Source organism: Astatotilapia calliptera, chromosome 23 (genome assembly GCF_900246225.1).
Source record: "Astatotilapia calliptera chromosome 23, fAstCal1.2, whole genome shotgun sequence".
NCBI lineage: Eukaryota > Metazoa > Chordata > Actinopteri > Cichliformes > Cichlidae > Astatotilapia > Astatotilapia calliptera.
Window position 1 is genome coordinate 10,644,878 of NC_039323.1, and position 24,140 is coordinate 10,669,017.

A 24,140-nucleotide genomic window follows, 5' to 3' on the forward strand; every position below is an offset into this window, starting at 1 on the left:
GATCGGGGTTTGGGTGGTTTTTTTCCCAGCAGCTTACACCGCCCTCCGATGGTCAGAATTGTTATTGCAATTGCCAATTTTTCTTCGGATTGAGGGAAAAACTGTTCTTCTCTAACAATGCAGCACACTCTCTGTGTACTGCATATGGCACAGTAGTAGACTCATTAGAGTCAGCAGGGCTGGTGTTGAGTCATAGCCAGCAGCCATGCACAAAAACATTGCTCTGATTGAACAATTATTAGAGATTTTAACAGCAATTAAGAGTTTCATGAGGTATGAATGTTTTGGTGTGGGAAATATCATCAGGGGCATAAGCAGAGTTGCAGACAATTGAATGAGCGCACAGTTGGGTTATCTCATTAGCCACATCTCCACAGCAAGGGTCTGCACGAAATGTAAATGTATTCAGCTGTCGACCTGCTCGCTCATCTGCCCCGAATCGTTCTATCGCTCATTTTCCGTTCGTTGCCTGGCCAGAACAGTGTGAACATTTCAGTTAGTGAGCTCATTTCTTGTGCCTGTGCATCAGTGTCTCTACTCACCAGGAAAAAGCACCTTGATTTCTTTGCCCGCACACACACACAGCGTATTATTGCACTTGATTTTCATGCAATTCACATCAAGCCCAAAGTGTGTGTAAAAGTGTGAATATTTTTCATTTTCAGTGGTGTCAGAGAAAATGTGAGTATTTGGAAAACAAAGATGCTGAGAGGAATGAGAGCTGGCACAGTGTGGAGCTCAGCTGTAGAAGGCAGTCAAATCAAGAAGAGTACCCACTGGCACTGTTTCAGCCTCTTCATTAATCAGATTCATCATAATGAGTGTGTGTGTGTGTAGATAGATAGGCCATGCACACATGCTTGTGTGTTTTCATAGATCTGATAGAGCACGGAGCGGCTGCAAACACGCTGTAAATTATCCCAAAGCTGGCAAATGCAGTCGGTTTTGATCCGCAGAGGACGGCGGACAAGGATGCCACAAATGTGGGATTGCACACACAGTGTGAGACACCGGCACATTCCATCATTTGAGTACTGCAGCACTGGAGGGCTTCACTCCCATAAACCATCAGCGAATGAGAGTCCCTGACAGGTCCTCGCTGCCCTGCACCACTCAACAGATGTGAAATGGCCTGATAGGCTCCCCAGGGAGATGGAGAACTAGATGGGGAGGAAGGAGGGAGGTAGAAGAGTGGAGGCATAGCCCAGTGAGGAGCAGGGGGAGGGAAGGAGGAGAGGTGGAAGGTAAACTCTGTCTACACCGAGCAATATGAAGTGACAGGTAAATGACGTGGATTTCATGGATTTACACCCTTTTATGATTGCTTTACTGAATATAAAGATGCCGTTTGGCCTCTGGGTTTTGGCATTTAATGAAACAATAACAGTGAATGTAATGGAGCAGTAGCACCCTCTAACAAAGAGTGATGACACTACAACGACTGCTCACTGCAGCTTTGGGCTGTTGTGCAGTAGAGAAAAAACAATGGATCTCAATCTGTGTCAGCTTCGATTTTCAGGCTTTCGTTTTTCCTTCTCAAGACACGAGGAAATTCTCTCAACCAGTGAATGACTTATTTATAATTTATCATCGTTTTTCAAAGCTCGTGTTTCCGTTTCATTCGTCACGTTGCGTGACAACACAGTCAGATCTTCAGCGTTACCGAACAGCATCTTTACAGCGAGTGAATCGGTTATCCTCTGACTGCGTTTCTTCGTGAGGTCCTGTGCTGACTTGCTCGTCCACAGCCAGTTCTGCCTCTCAGCCTGTGACAGCTGGGACAGGCTCCAGCCCCCCTGCTATCCTGAAATAAGTGGAAGGACATGGATGGATGGATATATTACTATCATTTGAGCAAATCATCCGATTAAAAACAAAATAAATGTCCCCATTAAACATGTAAAATTAGGCTGAATTAGTAAGCTGAAAGGGGTGAAACTAAAGTAATGATGGCTCTAAAGTGCAAACTGGAATAATATGACCTTGCCCAGGTTTTAGCTGAAGGGGTTGGATAACTGCCCAAATGAAGTGCTGGATGGAGTTATTACTTCACCATGAATAAATGAACTGTGTGCCTGATCTGTTCCTAACTGTCTGCTTATAAAAGCAACCAGTCCGCTTTCAGCGAGATCGTGATAACACTTCAAAAGGAGGAATCAGGGTATTAAATATTTGATCAGTTTCAAACGCAAAGAAAGAAAAACACACAGTTTGCAGATATGTTTGGGGAACAGGAGAGTACATTTATCATGAGAAATAAAGACATTGTGCTGTGAGACACATGAGACAAGAACGAGGCATCCTTCCTGTCCCAAAAGTCCAGCAGCCGCTCGCCTCAGCTCACACATTTATGGACTGTAGTTAAAAGATGTAGTCGTTTTTTTAGACATCAAACATTTTCTCCGTCAAATCCAAAATGAGCTGGTGTTTTTCTCTTTTTTTCCTCAGATAAAAACACCCATGTAGGAAAACGCAGGTTTCACAGCCTCCCATGGTCATCACTGATGCAATGACATCATAATGTCAAACACTGTACCGCTGTTAAAGTTTGTGCTGACAGTGTGTGCGATTAAAAAAATAATATTAGCGCAGAAATGTGACTCCAGCTGTGGAATCTAATTAAATGCATCCGCTCTGGTTCAGTTTTACCCTCGACTACTTCTCTACTTTCACTACATTATTGTGACAGCTGCTGCTATCAGCTCGCTTTGTTTCATATACACAACACACTGCATCGTATACATGCTCTAAAAACACTTTTTCCTTGTATCGGGGTATCAGGCTTTTGTTTTTATGTAAGCAAATATGATCAGCGATGGAGCGAAAATAATTAGAACGCCGTAATCAATGATCACAACTCGATGTGAAGTCCATGTCTGAGTGGTTTATTAGAATAAGAAAGTTGACACAGAGTAAAGTCTCCATGCGGAGTGACAGGCAGAGCTCGGGACAATGTGGCGACATGGCGAACAACTGCTGGAGCATGTCTGTGTGGTCGTATGAGTGTGGCCTTTGTGTTTGTGTGTCCTGCGCAGTTGTCGTAGGGTGCATGCACGTGTTGCTTTTGGCGTGACGACGGACAGGTTTCTTCGCGGACACAAGCGCACACACACTTGCATGTACTGTACAAATTCACACGTCGCTACTTCTGTACACACACGGAGGCTTTGCCGTCATGCAGCTACTGCACTTAAATTACATGTAAGCATCAAGGTTATGTACACGTAGCAGGGACATGTGTTGTCATCCGATGACAGCCCGCCCCCGAGGCCTCGGGCCGGTCTCCGGTGAGAGCTGCAGGACTCCTTCGCTTTGGAGGAGAACGGCCTCCTCCCAAAGCTCGATCTTTGTGGTTAATTCGCTCTGCCTCCTCTTCTTCTTCCGATTCACATTCACATTCAGATCCAAACAGGACGCAACACCTGGGTGCTGCTCACAGTACTGCTCGTCATGATAGTCATCGGGTTCATTGTCATCATCAAATCGGGCACATCAGAGAATTGAAATCATATACAGTAATATTCCATAGAAATCTTAAAACCAAGTATCTACCACAGAAACAAACAATAGAAAAAAGCAAACATGACAAAAATGGTCAGCGCCGACTAAATACATCTACAACTTTACAAAAATGCAAACATTGATTTTGTTTTTGCCGTTTGTGCTTTTTCTTCTCGCATGTTGGCCGAGGAGGTGCAGTCTCGTTTCACCACATCCCCGTGCATCGCTGGATTTCAAGCGAGTTAGCCTCCTTCCTGGACCTTTTCTGGGGCATAAAGCACGGACAGCGCACTGGAGCACCGTGGGGCAAAATGGCAGTTACTGGCTGGGGGGCATCACGTGACTGGGCCACACGGCACAAACAACCCCAACACACAAAGGTATGGTCTCTTCAGCGAGTGCGCGCACACACATCTTAATAAATAAAATCACAGACTGGCTGGGTCACAAAGACAGAGATGGAAATTTTATGTGTGTGTTGATTCGTGCAGAGCAGAGATAAAGAGGAAGAATGTGTGTGTGTGTGTTTGCAGGACTGGAGGCAGTATACGCTACATTTAAATAAAACAAAACAAAAGCCCTTATAGGAAAAAGAAAGCAATTTGCCACATGAGAGCTTACGGAAATGTCTAAAAACTGTTACGCATCAAGGATTTAATGTGAAATAAAGTGGAGGGTACTTTGATTTCTGTTTCTGTTACTGAATCATTAAATTAACCAGCTAACCTTTAATAGTGACAAGTGCAATGAGAGCTGGGCTGGCAGAGTCTGCTAACAATCAAAGGGTTTAAAGAAAAGGAGAAGAAGTGCAGCTGCTCGGTGAGGAGGAACGGGAATGACATGAAGTATGCAAAGAAAGGGGAGGATGATGGCTTTAATAAACAGAGCACTCATGAGGTCCACGTGAATTTTTTAGCTCCGGTGTAATGTTGAACTAAGGTAATCAAATTATGCAGTCAGTAAAGTAACATGTACACCAGTCAGAGCGGATCCTAATTCAATTGTGCCCCAAATTTGGTTAAAGGTCCTTTTTGTGCGTTTGCACGCGAGTGTGTGTGTGTGTGTGATCTGCTGGTGGTTAGCGGAGCTGGTTGAACAGCGCCTCCCTCTCAGGGCTGATGTGTCTGCAGTAATCTTCTCAGGGGCTCATCAGGCCATTAGAGGGCCGGGAATGTACTTTGCCTAATCAAGCATGTTTAGCGAAAAAACCGGAGGAGATGCGGAGCGAGGAGACGCCTCGCTGGGCACGCCGAGCGAGACAGAGAGGCCTCGTGGGCACACACACGCAGACCCGGCGGTGGGAGAGAGACGAGCGGCGTCCTGGCTGGTGGAGAGCTTCCTATCCTCAGTACTAATGACCTGTTTCAGGGTGGAATGTGTAAAGAATACACTGCTTTAATGTGGTGGCGAGGCGGTAATGCAGTAACATCACGTTTGCCTGCTTGACCTCCTCCTCTGTCCTTGTCTTCATAAATCTCTTTCACTGGCCTGTCTCATATATTACGTCAAGCCTGGCTGTACATTTGTTAGGGCTGGGTATTAAACCTCAACAGAAATGTGTCTGCAGAGCTGAACACTGTCAGGTGGTATCGAGTGTCGGGTCAGATTTATGCTTCTGTTTACGCTTCTTGGATCACACGGTTCTTGTTCAAAATATGCCTGCATGTGTTTCTATGCGCTCGAACTAAGTTTATTACTTATTTTGTAAAAGAAAAAAGGTGAAAAAATGCAAGAAGCTGCAGCAGAAACTGACGATGTACGATGCCAGACGTGAGAATGGAGCTGACTTCAGGTGAGAGGCTGGGCTCACGCACACAGGCAGACAAACAGTCACAGACACACTAGAATCACCAGTCAAACTAAAACATATGCATTTGAGAAAAAGCCAGAGAACCTGGAGTAAGGCACAGTCAGAACATGCAAACGACCCCTGCCGTGAGATCGATCGAAGGTTTTAAGGCAGAAAACAAACTGAAAATCTTTGGAAATGGTGCCATAAATCCTCAGAGAGCTGAAAGGTGTGGGTACAAAGAAAAAGCTTTTCTGTCTCCACAAGTGCAGTCTACCTCCTCGGGTCTAATCACAGGACCTTCTCTTCTGGAGTTTAATATAAGAAATACCAAACTGTTAAATCAAAGTGAAATGAAAAGCATTTTTTGGATCTAGCTTGCGTGCTTGTTCTTCCTGTGCCTGTGTGGGTTTCTCTCCAGGTGCTGCAGCTTCTTCCACAGTTCAAAGACATTCGTGTTGATTAATAGTTTTATTGGACTGCTGCATTAAGGTATGAAACTGAGGTGCTGGACTGGTCTCTGTAAGCTACAAACCTCCAGGGCACAATGACAGTACATCAGAGAGTACTGCCCCAATGACGAGCTGTTGTAACCCTGGAGGTCCTATAAGGTAGCTTAAAGTTTCTGGGCGGGCATGCGTCCCGCTTTGATGGAAAAACCACTGATCTGAATAGAAAAAGGGTCGTTTGGTGTCAGGACCAAAAGATGTGTGTCTTGTGTATGTTGATAGCATCTATAATTTAAAGCGGAAAACCTAGCTCGTCCATTTTAACTCGCTTCTTTGTGCGCGGTATAATGGTTTAAACGTATTCTATAGCATACAGCGCTCCCACGCAGGGCTCTGACATTGTTAACATGCATTTGTGAGTGTTAGACGGTCATTAATGGTTCAACAGAGAAAAGAAAAGCAGGGCGAGAATGAGAGTAATGTTGATCAAAGCTGTTTTGTTGCACTCAATATGAGTAACACATTCATGTATACAAGCCCTAAGAGACTCACACACTCATAAAAACACCACCTTTACGAACGTATGACCCAGATGAAGCTATCTACGTTTGAATCGAGGACAGATGAGAGCTGATGAAAATAGGAAACATCAAAAGATCAGACAACGCAGTGAAAGAGTAACTCCACACCCCAATATACCCATGCCCGTCTGTTTTCTTTATCCTGCTATTGTTGGGAAACACACTGAGAGCAAGAAAGGGACAGAGCCACAAGGGATGACCATTGTGAACAGCGAGCAGTGCCCCTACTCTGGCCTCAGCCCTAGCTTCAGCCCCTCAGCTCCTCCCTGTCCCGGCAAACCAGTGAATCGCTAGTGTGCGTGAGGCGCGAGAGATGCCCGGGCCCAGTCGCTGTGTCTCTCGTGACGGATGGAGCTGCTGTCCTCCTCATTGATATTCCGCCGGGCTATGTCGGTGGGCTAGGTCCTTGACTCTTAACGGTTATTTGTTGCCGCAGTCTCCTCCCGCCTCTGGGGCACAAAGAGTCTCAGTGTCGGACAGAAGAGGCTGAATGGAGCTCCCAAGCGGCCGGGCAGACAGTCAGAGCTCACATTCCCTCCTTCAAATGAACTGCGGAGCCCGGGGAGGCCTCGGGTCAGGTCAGACAGACCCAGGCATACTGAGAGGCAGCAAGGGAGGGGGGTGGAGTGGAGATACTGTTCCTTTTTCCCAGAGCCTTTCCGACGTCTCGAAGCTTCGGTTTTCCTTGCTGAGAAAATGCTGATATAAAAATATCAAATTAAATTGGCTTTATCTTTATCCTTATATATATCTTGCTCATTATTGCTCTTTTTTTTACTTTCACAGAGCGAGTCCGACCTCCTCACTAGCCACCGATCAACCAACCATCCAAACCTCCGATTGGTGAACACAAAGAGCCTCAAGTAGACACTTGATAAAAATCCGTCTGTCTCTCTGTGATTGGTTATAAAAAGAAAACAATGTTATTACCATCGTCATTATACAGGTGTACTTCACAGTTAAGACAGGACGCTGGCTGGGGTTGTCGTGGCCACACGTATTCGCACATACACACAGCGTGATTGGCTGAGAGTCGCGGCCCTTTGACAGCGACATCAGTTCGAGTCCAAAGAAAAGCACATGGTTGTCTGCTGGACGCCACCGGCATCAACAAACCAAAGCAGAAACGTGATTTCACACTTAAAGAAGATCCGTGGTGTTAAAACAGTGAACAGAATGGTGGAGGGAGACCTTTCACATTTGGTGCTGCAAGCCAAATTGTCATTTTATTTGTTTGTTTTTTTAATCTCCACACTGTCCTTCTATGAAGAGCCTTCGTTCTCCGCACCCCTCTTTTTAGCTCGCCGGTCGTCCCGTGGAGTCAAAGTCACGCTCTGCGGTTGGATCCACCAACAGAGCCGAGGCGTGCACCTCGGATTACGAACGGAGGAACGGAGATGTACAGAGAGTTGTCTCCTCTTTGTCAGCTCTCTCTCTTTGTCCCTCTCTTTAGTCAGCTGAGTGATGTCTGAACATTGAATGACAGTGAGAGAGGACAGACAGGGTAAGGTTGGACCGGGACAGTGAATCTGAGGGTTGTTTGATTCCAGTTTGCTGTTGGAGGGAAGGGGTTGGCGTCAGGGCTCGTCTGCGTCGCCTCACTGGCCACTGGGGTTGCGCTCGCCCACGCTCTTTCCTAGAAGATGGCTGAAGTCAGCCAGTTCTCCCAGCCCTCGGGGCCCGTGCATGTCTGGCCTGATGAGGCCCTGGCGCTGAGGGTGATAGGGTGCGCCATTGTTGCTGTTGTAGTTGAGCGCCTCATGACTCCAGCGAGGCTCCCCGTAGTCCATGTGGGGAGTGGGAGCGGACACCACCCTGCGTCGGTCGGGGGAGTCCTGCGGCGTGGCAGGGTAGATGTATTCTCCTGCTGAGTTCCTTAGCGCACCGGTGGGGCGATTGCTACCGTGCTCCCCTCTCTGCGTGGCGAGGATCAGGTAGCGATGGCGTTCTGTGTGTGGAGGCAGCACCACCTCTCCTGGGTCATCTATCCGGACCATACCACCGCCGCCTCCACCACCGTGCAGGAACTTGGAGCTCAGGTAGATGACGGAGTTGTTAGGGCAGGGAGTCCCAACGGCAGTGAGGAAGGTCTGACTCTGGTCCCACTCGGTGTCCGGGAGACGTACACCCCGTTTCTGCTGCAGGGGGGTCTGCTCGGGCGTGGGCAGCAAGCCGGGGTCCATCTCTCCTTTAGGCCAGCCGTTGGGCGTGACGAAGGGGTTGTCCGCCTGTGAACAGCGCCGCTCCCCGCCGCTGGTTCTCGTCACGCTCATCACCGACCCGCTGCGGCCTTGTCCCAGCATGCTTTGCTCTTTGTCGCCTTTGCGCCGGGCGCCGCCGGCTCCGGAGCCGCGAGAGTGGCGGTGCCGGTGACTCATGATCCAGCAGACGGTGAGACCAGAAAGGACGGCTCCTGTTGCAAAAGCTGAAACAGCAGACACCACTAAGAGGTTTACGGACACGAGGCCATCGGGCTCCTCCATGAAACTCTCTTGGAGCAGAATTCCTAACAGAGAGAGAAAGAAAAAAAACTTCAGTCAACTGGTGAAAACACGCAAAAAGCATCAGTATTTCCTGCACAAAGTGCGTGGGAGTTTGCAAACGGCCAGACAGAGTGACCTATTTTCCATCTCCTCTCTGTGGGTGGTAATTGTCATATGCTTTCCAGCCAAGGTAGCTGTGGCTAATTGCCTTCATTATGTAAAGTGGATGGTGATTTTAATAGCTCTAATAACTGTCTTCCTGATTGAGAATAGCTCTCAAAGCTAACATGTTTCACAACATTAGCTTTACAGAGAGAGATGCCAACTCTGTCGTTAATGGCGAGTAATAACTTCAAGCTTCCATACGATGAAAATCTCTTACACAGTCCAGGTGCCGTTGACGTTACATGTGTGCTGTAGCTAGTCTGACTTTAAACTATTTTGAAACAGAAACACCCTGTAAGTGTTAGCCCAACGTATGCATACATTCGTTTTCTCTGTTGCATCCATACAGCAAGATGATTTCTTGCGCGAGTGAACGCGAGGCATCATGTTTATAGATAAAGAACAGCTCATCTGCGAAACACAACTTTCTGTATCTTGGGTTTTTTTTTTTTTTTTAAGTGAGTACAAGAGATGAAGTCCCTCAGACAGAACTGTTTATGAATTATTGAAGATATGAAAACAGCAAGACCACAGCCTGGGCTGCCATGGATCAATTAGAAAAATGCCAGAAAAGGAGTCATTCTTTGCTGCGTAAGCTCTTGGGACAAGCACCAAATGAATACAATGAGAGCACGTGCGTGCCAAGGGAAGCAGATGAAGGCAAAAAAGAGGGTGTTAGAGGAGAGAGCATCGTGGCCTAAAGCATACTTGAACATTTGGGGCCTTAGACAAACACTCGTAATAGTTGTTAAATTACAGCTCCAGTAGTAGCAGAGGGAGGAATGTCTCCACAAGGACAGCAAAATAAATCCTTTCTAAGAGAAAATAAATGGATATCATTAATAGACAGTGGGAGCCACTTACTCACTTACAAGTTGTTGAGCACAAAGCGGGGCAGAGAACGGGAGGAATAATGAACACGAGGAAAACGGGACTGTTGTGTTTTTAAACAAACATACTTTTATTAACAGAGATATTCATTTTTAATGGTGCCGGTTGTGGTTCAAACACTCCAGCACGAGACAGCCTGGTGCTTAATTAAAGTGGCCCGTGGCTTTGTCTCGTTTGGTGTTAGGCTACACATTGGCATTAAAGCAGGGGAAAGGGAGCTAAGACGCTGTGAGAGGCGGCCGAACGGCCACGCCGCTCTCGGCTGGATTAAAAGGGGTAAAAACTTTGACTCTTTACTCGCCTAAAAATGATTCTGAACTTTTTGTCCAACCAAACGCAGCACCAAGAAATCCTGCATGGAGACATCTGGCCATTTGTAGACTGGACATTGAGCTGACACACAAACTGTTTAACTCAACACCGACAGCAGTGACTCACAAATTTAGCTGATCTTTGGGTCTTTCGCTCAAGACAACCTGACACTGTGGCCAACTCGCATACATATATAAAAACCTGTGTAGGAAATCTATTGACAATATATAAAATGAGACATTACGCCCCACAAGCCGGGAAGCACGAACCAGTATCTTATCACGCACAGGCAGTAAAACGTTCAGGTAAACAGAAGCTCTATTTTCAGCTTAAATGAGACTTTTCCGAGGGCAGATTGTATCCACTGTAAATACGGACCCCCCTGAAGCCAATCTCTCTCTGCTGGGACTTGACAGGAACACGAAGCCACGACTTTACCATCAGAACATTTTTTTTAATGATCACAACCAAGCATCTGTAATCAGAAAAACACACAGCAGGTGTATCAACAGCCCCGAAGAGGAAACCACAATCAAAATAAACTGAGTTTAAAAAGAAAAATTACGCTTTCCCCTCAAGAAATTTCCCATAAATGCCACAAATATCCAATAAACATTTACCAGTTTAGCCTGCAAACATCACTGAAGCCGTAACAAGCAGGCAGACAATGACAAAACTCCAAATTAAATTAAAAATAATATTAGACGACACCCTGACTTTTACTTCCTGTGTGAAAGGGCTGGATAAAAACAAGGACGCCGTCTCCAGCAGACAAATCTGCAGCTTCATCTTGAAGTAACTTCATAAAGTTGTGCGGTTTTGTATGGAGCACGCTGCTGCGTCAGTGCTTACAGGATGTGGGTAATTTAACCTGTGAATAATGGGGTGTAATAGTGAGCACAGCTGTTATTTGAATTTGTTAGGTATTAGCATATTCTTAACTTTATTAAAAAATGTCAAATTTGAAGACAAATGGGTTTAATAATAATTAAATAACGGCTTCGTGTTTTATAACAAAAATATTAATAATTTCTCATTCAAGGAATAAATTCATTGAAAAACCACTTAGTTTTTCTCAGATAATTTCAGTGTTAGGTGTTGTAATACTTCGGCTTTGACCTTTTGTGGAACTCACTGGACTTTACTTGCAGCTTATTTACTTTTCTGCCAACAAAATCCTCAAACTCTTTGGGTTCAGCCACGTCTTGAGAACATTTTACGATCACTGAGCATTAAAAACTGAATTAACAATGGAAAAAACTTTCTGCCAACTTGAAGCTCTTCTCCTTTGTGAGGAAATGCTGATAGCTGTTATATTTATCAGGCTCTCCGTCTTAGTTTGATGTGTCCATATTTGCTATTTAACAAAAAGCTCATGTGAGGCAGACAAAATATTTTTGCGTATTTTGACCCAATAACAGGAAAATTACAGCTCACATTTCCATCCTGCCCTTCACTCTGTCTGTCTGTGCCAACAATCATACGACCCCGTATGAGCGAGCGCTTTGGCGATAGTGGAAGAAAAAACTCCCTTTTAATAGGAAGAAAACTCCAGCAGAGCCAGGCTCAAGGAGGAGGCTTGGTTTAGCCACAGCCAGCAGCGTTGGAGCAGCTGCCACCTCCTCACACCACCCATCCTACTTAAAGCAGGGGTGTCAAACATCAGGTCCTGGGGCCAGAATTGGCCTAGCAGAGACTCCAATAAAGCTCCTCTGGACAGCTTTGGAAAACGTGAAGGGAGTCATAAATTTTGGACTTCTAATTGTATTACACATTTCTTTTTACTGATAAGGACTTTGAACACGGCCGTTCATGCTACACCAAAGTAATTAGGTTAATAGATTATTCTGTCATTAAATGATAGAAATGTTTTTTGAAATGGGAGTTTCATTGAGCGGGCTGCGTGTGGCCTACGATGTAAAACGAGTTTGACGTCTCTGCCTTAAAGCATGACTGCATCCCACAGAGCTGAGGTGACAATGGGTACAACTGCACTTAATCATTCATCCATCCCTTGTCACTAACAATTAAATGTTAGAGCTTGGACAATAGATTGCGGACGCCATCGATGTGAGCTCATACACTCACAAGTTTGCAATTTCCATCGATCGAATCCTGCCATTAATCAGGTGGCCTTGTTGGTCAATCAATGTCCTTTTCATCATTAATTAGTGCTTTATCACCAATCCGCTGAGCTCAGTGAAACACGTGGACACAGGCTTTAGTTACAGCCTGCTAATTATGTGACACACACACAGTTCAGTTCGGTTCAGCATCACACAAATGTTCCTCAATAAGCCGAGATCAGCGGGATCGTGTCAGCCTTAGAGCGTAATGCGATCTGTATTTGTCTTTCATTTCTGCTTTTGGTTGATTCAACAATCCCTCCTCCCCACGTTCCCATTTTGTTCCCCAATCACTTCATCACAGCCTCTGAATATTAACACGTATGGAAAAAAGAATAAGTTTGTTCTCCTGCAGCAGGTCTTCACATGTGGTTCATGCTATGCATTGGAAAGTGTTTATTTGACCGTGTATTTAGGCTTATTTAGGATTTTGCCCAATGGGATGTAAAAAGTTGATTGCCTAATATCTCAAAATTGCTCTGAACACAGATGGCAGCTCATAATTGAGATCTCAGAGCATATCAAAACACAGCCAGCTCGTGGTTACGCAGGCTAACCAGCACAGTCTTTGTGTATTCATTTAAGCACCCATGCTCTTCCATGTTTGGACTGAATTTGGCGTTTGTTCACTGGGACTTCTTCTCTCCTTGAACATATTGTTGGCATCTTTGGTCGCGCAGCCTAAACACAGGCTGATTATTGCTGTATTTATTTCCATGTTTTTGGCCGATATTCAGCTCGGAGAGCTTGTCAGCTTTAGTTACATTATTATTCCTCTCTTCAGGAAAATAGACATTTTTGAGGCACAGATGCGACACAGAGGCAGGAAGTTACTACCATATTCCCTCTGCTCTACTCCTACACACACACACAGAGGCTTGAGGAGTTTGAAAAGTCAGGTATTGCACGTATCTAGGGTTGGATTTTTCTTTAATAATCCCTCGAGTCCTGATGAGTTTGTAAACGAAAATGAAGTTCTGCGACCGCAGAAAAATTCAGAACGAGCCAATAACCGCCACAAATCTCCTCTCCCACGCTCACAACATCTGGAATTGTTCGCAGCGCACTCGGATGCAGAGGTTTCAGATGCTTCTTTAACGTGTACCTCGGCTGTGGTCCAGGCTTGCTGTGTGACACTTTAGATTAAATTCTGCATGGCTGCAATAATGCTGCTGTCAGCTTCATGCAGGGGCACGTTTCTGACAAGTGTGTTTATTATTGCTGTACGAGTGTGTGTGTGTGTCACAGTAATCACGGCACCCCAACTCTCTTGCTCTCTCTCTCTTTGACATGGACACTTAGATATGTTAATTGTTTTTTGCCAGCTTCTTTTATCCCCCACTTATGTCTTTCTTGGATGCTTGACATCGAGAGGAAATCTTCAGCCAGTGGGAATAAGCTGGAAAAGGATTACGATGATAAAGAGAGCACGCAGAAAGCAGAGCGATTGGGAAGTGTGCGTTTTTGTGACAGCAGGCAGGTTTCCCCGCATCCTTGGGGTGACAGCAGAAACTACTGCTCGCGCGCTCCTTCCTCATCTCGGCTCCTTCTCTTCTCCAATCCTGCTCACTTATTAAACCTTAATAGAAGCCAACAGGCCTGCCTGTCAGCCTGACGAACACTGAGCTGCTTGTCTCCGGGCTTCCAGCTCCAATTACAGCGTAACAATGAGAAGAAGGGAGAGGAGAGTGATTTTTACAATATGTATGCTAAAAAAGGGGAAAAAAAGGAAAGAAAGTGGGAGGAGAAGAGAGGACATGAGACAAAAGAGGGGGCGAAGATGAGAGGGAGGACAAGGCTAATAAAAAAAAAAAAGGAGAGGGGATTAAAGAGGTGACCACAAAAACGAAATACGACCGAGGAGGGAGCGCAGAGGAGAGAGAGCAGAGAGATGTTGTTCCCTGTTGTTGAAAGCAACACTGATAAGATATTTGCTCAAAAATACTTTTATACTGCCTAACTGTCAAAATCAAAAGCACAAAGAAAATCAGAGTTTCTCTGGTATTTCGCTGTCTTTGTCTCTAACCCGCAGTCATCCGTTCCTTCGCGCAGCGCCGTCCTGCCCTCCCTCCTATCCGCTTGTTAGTCGTTAATCCTTTCTCAATTTCTCTCTCCTACCCACCGCTCCTTTGATCACCGGGGGTGGCGGCATGATGGGAGTAATAGCTTCGAACTCAAAAGAGAAGTAAGGAAACTTTTATTCACATACTTTCAAATCAAGGTTGCTCCAGTAAAATCTCATTTTATATTCGAGTGTCAAAGTTTCTGTTACTTCTGCAGTGTGACAGGCGCGGTTACGATAAATTTCTGTGCCTACCAATAATCGCTCGTACTTGTCCTCCGCTCTCATTTCTACCTCCCCGCATTTAGAAAGCGAGTAAAGGAAATTATTGAAAAGCCCTGCTAGCCGTGCCAGTTGTTCAACATTTGCCTTGATTAGAGCTCTGGCAGAAGACTCGGTATCTGCTCGCTCCAGAATCGCAGTTTGGCGCCGCTTTCAACAAAGGCCTTTGTGAACGTGTGTGAATGAGACGAAGGGAAGGAAAATTATTTTCGACCCACCATCGGTGATGATGATTATGATTAGAGAAGTGCAGCCAAGGCATAATCCCTGTTTATCACATGTACTGATTCTTATCGTTCTGGCAGATTTGGCCGTGGTTTCTGTAGGTTATGATGATACTGTAATGACTGCAAAAACTGGGAACACGGCAGTGACCTCCAGAAAAACACGAGTTCAGACAATCGCTGAAAGATTTACTGGCGTTAAACTGTTATCTTGCAGCGTGCCCACTGTTATCTACAGCCACAGCTCCCGTCGGTGTCCTGTGATCTACACAACATGTGTTTTAAAGGCAGTTTACACAAGTCTAAGCAGCTGACTGTTCTTACGCCACTGATTTGTTCTTATTTCTGTGCCGTAGTCTGATAGCAGCGTGCCGTGATTTATGAACTGAATCATCATCAGTTTGCAAATTCTGAACACATTTTAATGATCACTAAATCACTGTGATCTTTATTTCCCGTAGTTATTATTTAACAAAATAAAACACCTTTCAGCGATGTTGAAACTGGGTTTTTTGGAGACCGGGGATGTAAATCTGTCCGTCTCTATCCGGTCGTTAAGTCTGACATCACTAGCCTGTCTGGACCTAAACTCCGCTGCAGGTCCATATATCAAACGATCACTATAGCATTACTGAGAGTTGAAAAACTGTCTAAAGTCTTTCATCTTTAATAAAATGATCAGCATTCTGCTCTACCAGGTGTAACAATTAAGTTTAACATCCAGGCATCCATGAAAACGGAATTTATGACATTTAACGGAGTTAGAAGTTAGCAGGAAGTTAGCTCGCTAGCTTCTATCTAAATACAATATAGCATGTCCTGACTGCGGGGTTTTGGAAACAAATTAAAACGTACAGCTCTGTTATCACTTCCAACATAAATGAAGACAGAAAACTAAACAGCAGTGACGTTTGTAGGGTTACTGAAGTTTGGCTAGCTGGTATATAATGATGTGCTACGTGACCATTAGCAACACAGCTATGTTAGCATAATATAAACAAGCTAACTTTTTTTCCACTCGATAAAAGTTGACGTGAGTGTTCTCGGTGGTCAGGAACAAATGTAATCGCATGGCAGGATGCTGTAAAAGGACCAAACTTCAGCCAGGAGAACAACTGAGATAATCCATCCACAATACGAGGTTAGTCATTCATATACTGCTGCATGGGCTGGGCTGTAGTTACATCCTAAGGTTTTAAAAACTGAGCTTAAATAAATGATTAGCGGTAATAAAAGCCGAGGGAGGTCAACAGTGATCACTGACTGTTTTAGGAGCTTTTTGAGATTAAATAGAAGAAAATACAAAACATTAAACATGTTAACAACACAAAAGCCATATTAAACGCAGACTACTTTAGGCCTGGAAGTAGGATTCGTCGCGTCATCACTTAACGACCGGATAACATTCCCACGCGCCTTTGCACTCAACAAAGAAAAAAAAAACGCTGTTGTTTTTATAGCAGTTTGTTACGCTGGACTTCTGAATGGAGTTTGACGATTGAGGAAGAAAGAAAAACACGATTCGAGCAGCTGAAATGAGTTTTTTAAGATATGATTTGATTCAGATGGCCTCTAAAAACACAGAAGGAAACCTCACTCGCTGTTTTAACTACTTACATCTGTTAGATGTAGCACACGCAGCTAGTGAGGATGGGGTGCTAGCCGGGGCGTGTGCGCATTCTTCGTATCACAGAAATGAAATTGAAATGTTTGCTAAAACAAACCAGACTGAAAATTTAGTTTTAGGTTTTGAATAAAACTATGAAGTGTTAAGTTTTTGGTGTTCCTGCCAGCATCATGACTCAAATCGTTAGCCATTTTAGATGCTAACAAATTAATTTGCAAACTATTTGAGGTTGCTACAGTTCGATAGGTTCCTTAATCAAAAGGCAAGCAGGGGAACTTTTATGCGGTTTGAGAGCCAGAATCCATGTTTTAGAAATACAGCACATCAAAACAGAACAAAGAGACTTCACAGCTTCCCGGTGGACCTGTCGATGCCACGAGCGCACACTTCTGAGCTTGATAGGTTACGACTGTGTCAGCGTACAGCCGGTGATCTGAGGGGCTTTCATCTCTGGAATCCACCATTTTTATGCATAATGTTAATGTGTTTATGCACGCAGTGACGGTGGGATTTCACGTGGCAAAGCACGTGCGCTGTAGTGTGAATAACTGTGTATAGATGTATGAATATGTGTGAGTTAATAAGTAAGTGCGCGCTGTGCCTGCATCCATGGCTCAGTGATTTTGCTCATTATCCTCGTCTCCTTCTCCTCTGTTGAAGAGACTGCAGGCGCTGTTTCGTTTCTTGTTTTTAGCACGTACTCCTTCCTGCCGTCTTACTCCTTTTACTTTTCTCTTAACAGATACACTACATAACTTACCCATTACCTCCACTACCTCCTCTACTTCTGTTTCACGCACACAAACGCAGTGCACCTCATGCTGTGAGCTGTGAAACTAACACCAATGTGTGTTCAAGCCAGGCAGCAAACTGGGAAAGAATCGAAAGGCTTTAAAAAGAAGCCCAGCTCCTTACTTGGACTAAACCTTGCTTGCTCATAAACCCTGTTTACTCTCGGGATGACTGTAAAACCATTTACAGTCTGTCCCTGACAGCGTTTTCAGAGCGCGGCTTAAAGAAAGCTGCTGGGGACTTGTGCACAACTCTCTCGCACAAAAAAGATAAAGAAATAAAAACACCAACCTTGGCTCCCGAGGGCCGCTGAGACGCTCACTCGGCTGATCAATATGTTAAAACATTTATGCACACCACCCATGTGTTTGTAATTAAAATTCCATAAAATCTCCACCAAAAAACACACTGTTAATAGATTCTGGGTTTATTAGCGAGGGCACATCAGGCTTTTGGCTGATTTAGAGTCAAGGCTTTCAGTGATGACTGCATAATTACAGACCTTGCTGCCTATACATTCCACTTTTCCATCCCGCTATTTCTATCCCGTGTATCTACGTTTTTAACTCACCCTCATTTGGCTTCCTTCTTTGTGCTTATAGAAAACTCTGCTAGGGGTAAATGAGGTAAGTCTGGAGTTGCTTTGGGCAACAACGTGTGTTAAAATCATCGGGGGGGGGGGGGGGGGGGGGGTGCCGTGTAATCAAATGCTACAGGAGTTTTTTTCTTTTCCATTCTCATAAATGTTTTTTTCACAGCCTACGCACACATGTTGCTATTCCTCATTCTTTATTCGATTAGATCAGCAGACCTTGTTCTCCAAATCTGGTCAACCTTTTAGCGAAAGGCAGTTTAACAAGAGAGAATCTGTTAGCAGTTTCAGCTGCATCCAATCCAAACAAAGCAACTGGGCTGTGGCGGACACTGTGGTGAAATAAATTGTTTTGTAGAGCTTCTCGTGTGCACGAGAGTGCACGTGTGCAAACATGCATGCGTGTTTTCCTCAGTAGGATGTAGCTTTTTACTATTTCCCTCTATATAGGGGTGCTATACAGCGCTGGCTGTGCTTTCGTTTGGTAATTGATATTCTCATTTTAGGTGCAAAGCCAAACGTGCACTATCGAGAGCAATAATAAATATTCACAAACTTGTCGCAGGCAATAAATTGGAGAGCAGGTCCGCACAGAATTAGTCTAACAATCTGCCCAGAGGGTTCACGTCTCTCATTCCTAAATCATGAAGCAGGCAATTCAACTTAATCTTTCTCACATGCTACGTCCATATATCACGTCTGTGTGTGCTATATACCCACCAGCTGAAAACACACGCCACATTGTTTTTCTTATGTTAACACCACCAGAGCTGAAGTGTTGGAATCTTTCCACATACAAATTTATGAAGGTTTAACAAAATGATTAAACCATCAGGCCTCACGTCAAGGCGGGCGGCTGACAAAAGCTGCTTTCTCCGTATACGTGCAGCCGCTCGTCTCTTGTGTTAATTTACAGGTGGCCTTTAATGAAATGTCTCGGCCATGACACAGGCCCACGGCACCGCAAATGGACACCGCCAGGATACTTCCAGAGCTGAATGATCACTCAGAATCACGGCGCCTGTCAGGACCCCGGACTACAGAGACTTTCGACTGATCAATACCGGAGTGCCGCAACAAACTCCGGGGTTAACAAGATAGGAAGAGGGTGACGGACAGTGAGTAGAGGAAGGACGGAAAGAGGAATGGAGGCCGAGAGATGTGACAAAGAAGAGGTGTGCGAGTGTCAGAGGGAAGAGAAACACCAATGAAGTGAAAGTAAAAACGGGGTGCTGGGGGAGCGTGAAAAAAACACAGCAGTGTTATTGATGTGTTTCAGAAAGGAGGGAAAGTGTTGTTTGATGTAGGGGACTCACCATGGTCGATTTTCGTCAGAGTGACACAAAAACAATCCCCAGAGCTGTGAGAGCAGAGTAGTTACAGCACTCTGGTTGTCACACTGCAGGACTTTCAGGACGCGGCGCCGGACCCGTATTACTCAGCGCCCCGGGCCAGTTCAGATTCCTCAAACAGCACGCAGCCCGCTGTTTATTTCAGCAGACGGAGACAAAGTGGAGCGTACGCTCGTGTGCTCTTGTGCAAAGCGTAGGGTCACCTCACACCCCATCTATATTTTGCTGTTCATACAAATGTATCACCTCTGTTTGAGGCTGGCACCCGGCTCATGCAAACCAGGACGCTCACCATCACAAACCATCGCCCCACACTCATTCTCAAGTAAATGTGCACGCTAAAGGGTCTGTACCTAAATATAAGGCACAAAATGTAATCAAAGTAAAAGTAGAAGTACTCAGTATGCTCTTATTTTACTGCAACTAAAGCACAAAAGCATTGTTTTTGTTTTATTCCACTGACGAAACATTCGAGGCAATTTAACTGCACTACAGTTGATCTCATTAAGCGCACTACAATCAGTTAAAAGAAATATTAAATATTTCTTTTTTCTTTGTCAGACTGTTCATCACGTTGTTTTATTTGATTGAATCTTTGCAATCAAGCACCTAACGATTTTATTTGTGCCCCACAGTTACAGTTTATCAAGGTTGTGGCCTCAAACTTTGGACTAGTAAAAAGAAAAAGGTTACAGCATTATTATCAGACATTAAAGCCTGAAAAATTTATTTTTTTCTGGAAATCAGTCCCTCTCTCCTCAAAAACAGTGCTTTCCTTTCACTTCTTTGTGTCAGATGTTTGAGCTTCAGTGTGCAGAATGACACACGTGCAGAGTTTGACACCAGAAAGCAGTTTTTACTTTCATCTTCCGAAGGAGGAAAGTTTCTTTGAGCTCACCTAGGATCTGACTTTAACACTTACATGTACAAGATGACTGCGTGACATAAAAAAGGAAGCCCGGCTGGATCCGACATTCATCTGAGACGAGGAGCGATGTGGAAGCCTGCACGTGTTCATTCGACTTCTGTAAAGTTTAAATATTTTCATGAAAATATTTAATTATTCATAGAGTCGAGATTTTTAAACGGGGCACAGGTTTTTTTCCCCAAACCCTTTTTGTGCTTAATAAACATTTAAAACAAATGATCACTTAAAAGGGACTATTTTAGGATTTACTGATTCATAGGAGGCCTTTAATTATTCATTAGCAAATAACGATTGAAGCTTGGGAGAAAAAAATGACAGTTTTTCTTGCACTGCAAGAACAAAAACAATAGAGGGACGAAGTCTGCTGATCAGCTCTGGCTGACAATGTAGTAACACCATCAAGTGGAGCTTATTTTATTTAGATCGCGCCAAATTCTCAAATCATGGACGTCCTGTGTATTATAAGATAAAGACCCAACAATAATACACACTGTGGAAGAGAGCCAGAGATTAATAATAACTAATGATTCAACGCAGAGAGGTGTATAAACACAGTGAGTGAAGAAGAAACACCTGGTGCATCATGGGAATCCCCAAGCAGCCTACACCTATTGCAGCATAACTAAGGGAGGATTCATGGATTCGTCTGATTTTGACAAATCCAAGAAAAACACAAACATAACATCGGAAACGTTCACGCTGTGTATACATAGTACCGATCGAAGGCCACTGAAATATTCTGCAGACACTATGTTGTAATACCATATTTTAATTACAATATATGCGACATTTTTTCCCTCCAATAAATGCTTTTGATTTACATATGTGACGGTCATAAGGCTACACACACACACACACACACACACACACACACACACACACACACACACACACACACACACACACACACACACACACACACACACACACACACACACACACACACACAGAAAACATCAATCAGCCCAGATCTGAGGCTCTCTGAGGGGTCAGCGGGTTCCCATGTGTTTTTTAGTGCTCTCTGTGAGGAACCTGCTATGGAGAGCGAGATGCGATGCGAGCCAAGAGGACTCGGAGGAAGAAGTCAGATGAAAGAGCCGAAAACCTTCAGGAGTCCTTGCACCTCGCCGAGCTTTCTAAAGGCTGAAGCTACTATTCTTATCTTCTTAGAGCTCTTTAAAAAAAAATCCACACTGAAAAACAACACACACCAGACAATATTTCACCACCCAAACACACACTTACACATGTCAGTTGGTAAATGGTGTGAGGTCCTCGTATTTCATCAGCCTAAACCTCAGTATTCACCGAGGGGATTGGCTCTGTTCTTCAAGCCTCTCAGAAGCTCCTCGGGGTGGGAAAGATGTGAGAGCTAGAGCGCAAGCTGGTGTCTGGGGATGCGCAGTTACGCGCTGCGCTTCCTCCATCTCCGCTTCCCCTCACTCTCGCTCCCTGCCCTTGTGTGCGACTTGCAGGAGTGACAGAAGAGAGTTAGGATTTGAGGAAGGTGGTATGAAGGTTTCTGAAAGCTCTCTGCCTTGCCTCTGAAAGGGGATAGCATCATCTCTGTCTTTCTCTGCCTCTGGATGGGTTCAGACTGCAGGGCAACACATTTATCATCAGCAAACTTAAGATCCTGTGTTTTAACCGGCTGCCGTTTAAATACAAAGAACTCTGTTGGCTTTATCAGCCCCGCTGCCCAAACCTCAGCCGAGGCCCCCTCCAAAGTGCAATAATTAGGATGGAATGAAATGAGGCCGCGGCTGTAAATTTGGCAACACGTTTTCCTTCCTAAACAAAGCTCGTCACAGCGTTCCAAGCAGCCAGACAAAAAGCACGAGCCCGTCCTAGCTCTGCGGTGATCGTCATCCACTCGAACATGACGCCACAACAAGGGATCACCAATCTGCCTTCGCCTCATTGATGTTTTAGCGGACCTCAATTACTGAGTGACTGCATCCCGCTGTTCCACCAGTCAAAACACTGCCTTTCTTCAGGAAATATTTTCACAGCACCATAATTGCTTCCATCTGTAGCTACGCTGTGGCAACACTAGCTATGTCATTACGGCTGAGTGAGTTCACAGCAAAAACGGGTGCCGAATGTGCGACTCTGATTGTTTGTGTGTCAATTTGGATGCAGGCGTTTGTTGGAAAACCGACTCCGTTATTATCAGCAGAGGGAAAACAGAGATGTGAGAAAAGTGCTGTAACGGAACAAGGAGGGAATCTGACGTCTCGGCGGCTCCGGCCCCACAAACACCCACACATCGCCTCCGAATCCTGTCTGATGACTAGTTTAACAGAGTTGACTTTAGCTGATGAGGTGTCTGCACAAACACAATTTGACTCTATCCTCAAAAGGCTTGCAAACAACAAAGTAAAATGAGGCAGTGTTGAGATTACTGCTGCCGGAGGCTCTTCCGAAGATTTCGCAGGACCCCAAAAATGATGTGGATACGAGAATCTTTCTTTTAGAATTAAGATGCCCTCACGGTAAATTAAAAGACCCAAGCTGGCGTACTGACATACCATTTAGCCCGTGTTTATGCTGTAACCGATTGGCCTGTCAGCAAAGGTTACGACCTGGAAAAACTGAAGCCGACCAATCGACGCGTTGCGAGAGCCTGTCGCAAGTGGATCTGACATATGTGGCGTCTGTCGACACTTTAATCAAATCTGACTCATTACACTGTTTACAGAAGTGGCTTATATTACCTGTCACACGCGTGTTCACACATTCTCATCTCCCTCACACACACACACACACACACACACACACACACACACACACACACAAAACACTCGAGCATTTCAGAAGTAGTTTGGGGGTTTCTGTCAACAGAGTATGTTCTGCTCAAACATCATTAAAAGTAAATCCAGCATAAATCCAGCTGCAGTTTGTCACGCTTGCTGAGACGTCCACTGTGAAGAGCCTTCTAAATTGGAGGGCACACAACTGCTCGCCCGCAGATATTAATGACGGTGTTCCTGCAAGCAGAACTGTAAGTGCAGACACTCTGCACAACTTATATGTGCAGTTTTAGAGACCAGAGGTACAAACGCAGTTCTCACATGGCACACTAAAGCAAATAAGCTGAAGAAGCCATTAAGGGCTTATTAAAAGGTGGAATACAATATCAACACGTGTAGTCACGGCAACCTTAATTATGGCAAGTCATGTAAATTTCCTCTGAGGCCAGGAAGAGCATTCTGTGCATCAGCAGCCCAAATATTTTTATTTAGTACTTAATAAATAATCCTGTGATGGACTTGCGAGGACTCCAGGGTGAACCTCGCGTCTCTGTCAGCATCTGCTGGGATCGGCTCCAGCTCTCCTGTGACCCTAGCTGGTAAGAAAAAAGAAGGAAACCTCCCTGCGACCGCTTCTGACCTCGGGGCGATTCCTCTGCTCGCCTGGTGGGAGGCAGCCTGTCTCAGACTGACTGCAGTCTTCTCAGACAGGCTGGAGGTTTTCAAATAAATGCTGTCTAACTTTTAAATGGAGACAGATTGCTGACAGTCTGCGACGTGGCTCTTTGCAGTAGAGTTGACCGAACTGCTTGTATTCCTATGTGAAAGAAAGGCTGCTGAGCGTGTTTGTCATTTTGCAGTTAAATCCTCACATCACAGTTTGTAGAGGAATTCTTGAATTTCCGTTTAATATCTCTGAGATTGTGGCTGGAATGTGAGTAGGTAATGGTTAGTCTGCACGTGTAGATGGCAACAAAGTGATTTTGCAGATTTATCATTAAGTTAATCATCGTATTATCACAGATTGCCTGCCACATTGTGACTGTTTGCTTGTTTTATGGACCAAAATTGCTTTAAAGACAGAAACGGACTGAAAAGTCTGTGTCTCCAGGACAGAATGAAAAATACATTTATTTCATTCCATGCTGGAGTTGTGTCAGAATTATTTAATAACTGATGAATGTACTGACACTGCTGACCTGACTATGGGTATTATTCACTGCGCAGCAGA

General features: G+C 44.8%; 1 protein-coding gene across 2 annotated transcripts in view; it reads right to left on the reverse strand.

The window, feature by feature from the left end:
* Positions 1-4,209: 4,209 nt before the first annotated feature.
* The window catches only part of sema6bb (sema domain, transmembrane domain (TM), and cytoplasmic domain, (semaphorin) 6Bb), a 133,060-nt gene continuing 113,129 nt past the window's right edge, over positions 4,210-24,140 (reverse strand). For both annotated transcript variants that reach the window (XM_026159696.1, XM_026159697.1), the window contains exon 17: positions 4,210-8,826. In XM_026159696.1, coding sequence (XP_026015481.1) covers positions 7,919-8,826 — 908 coding nt within the window. In that variant the 3' untranslated portion in view covers positions 4,210-7,918. The remainder of the gene's footprint in view (positions 8,827-24,140) is intronic.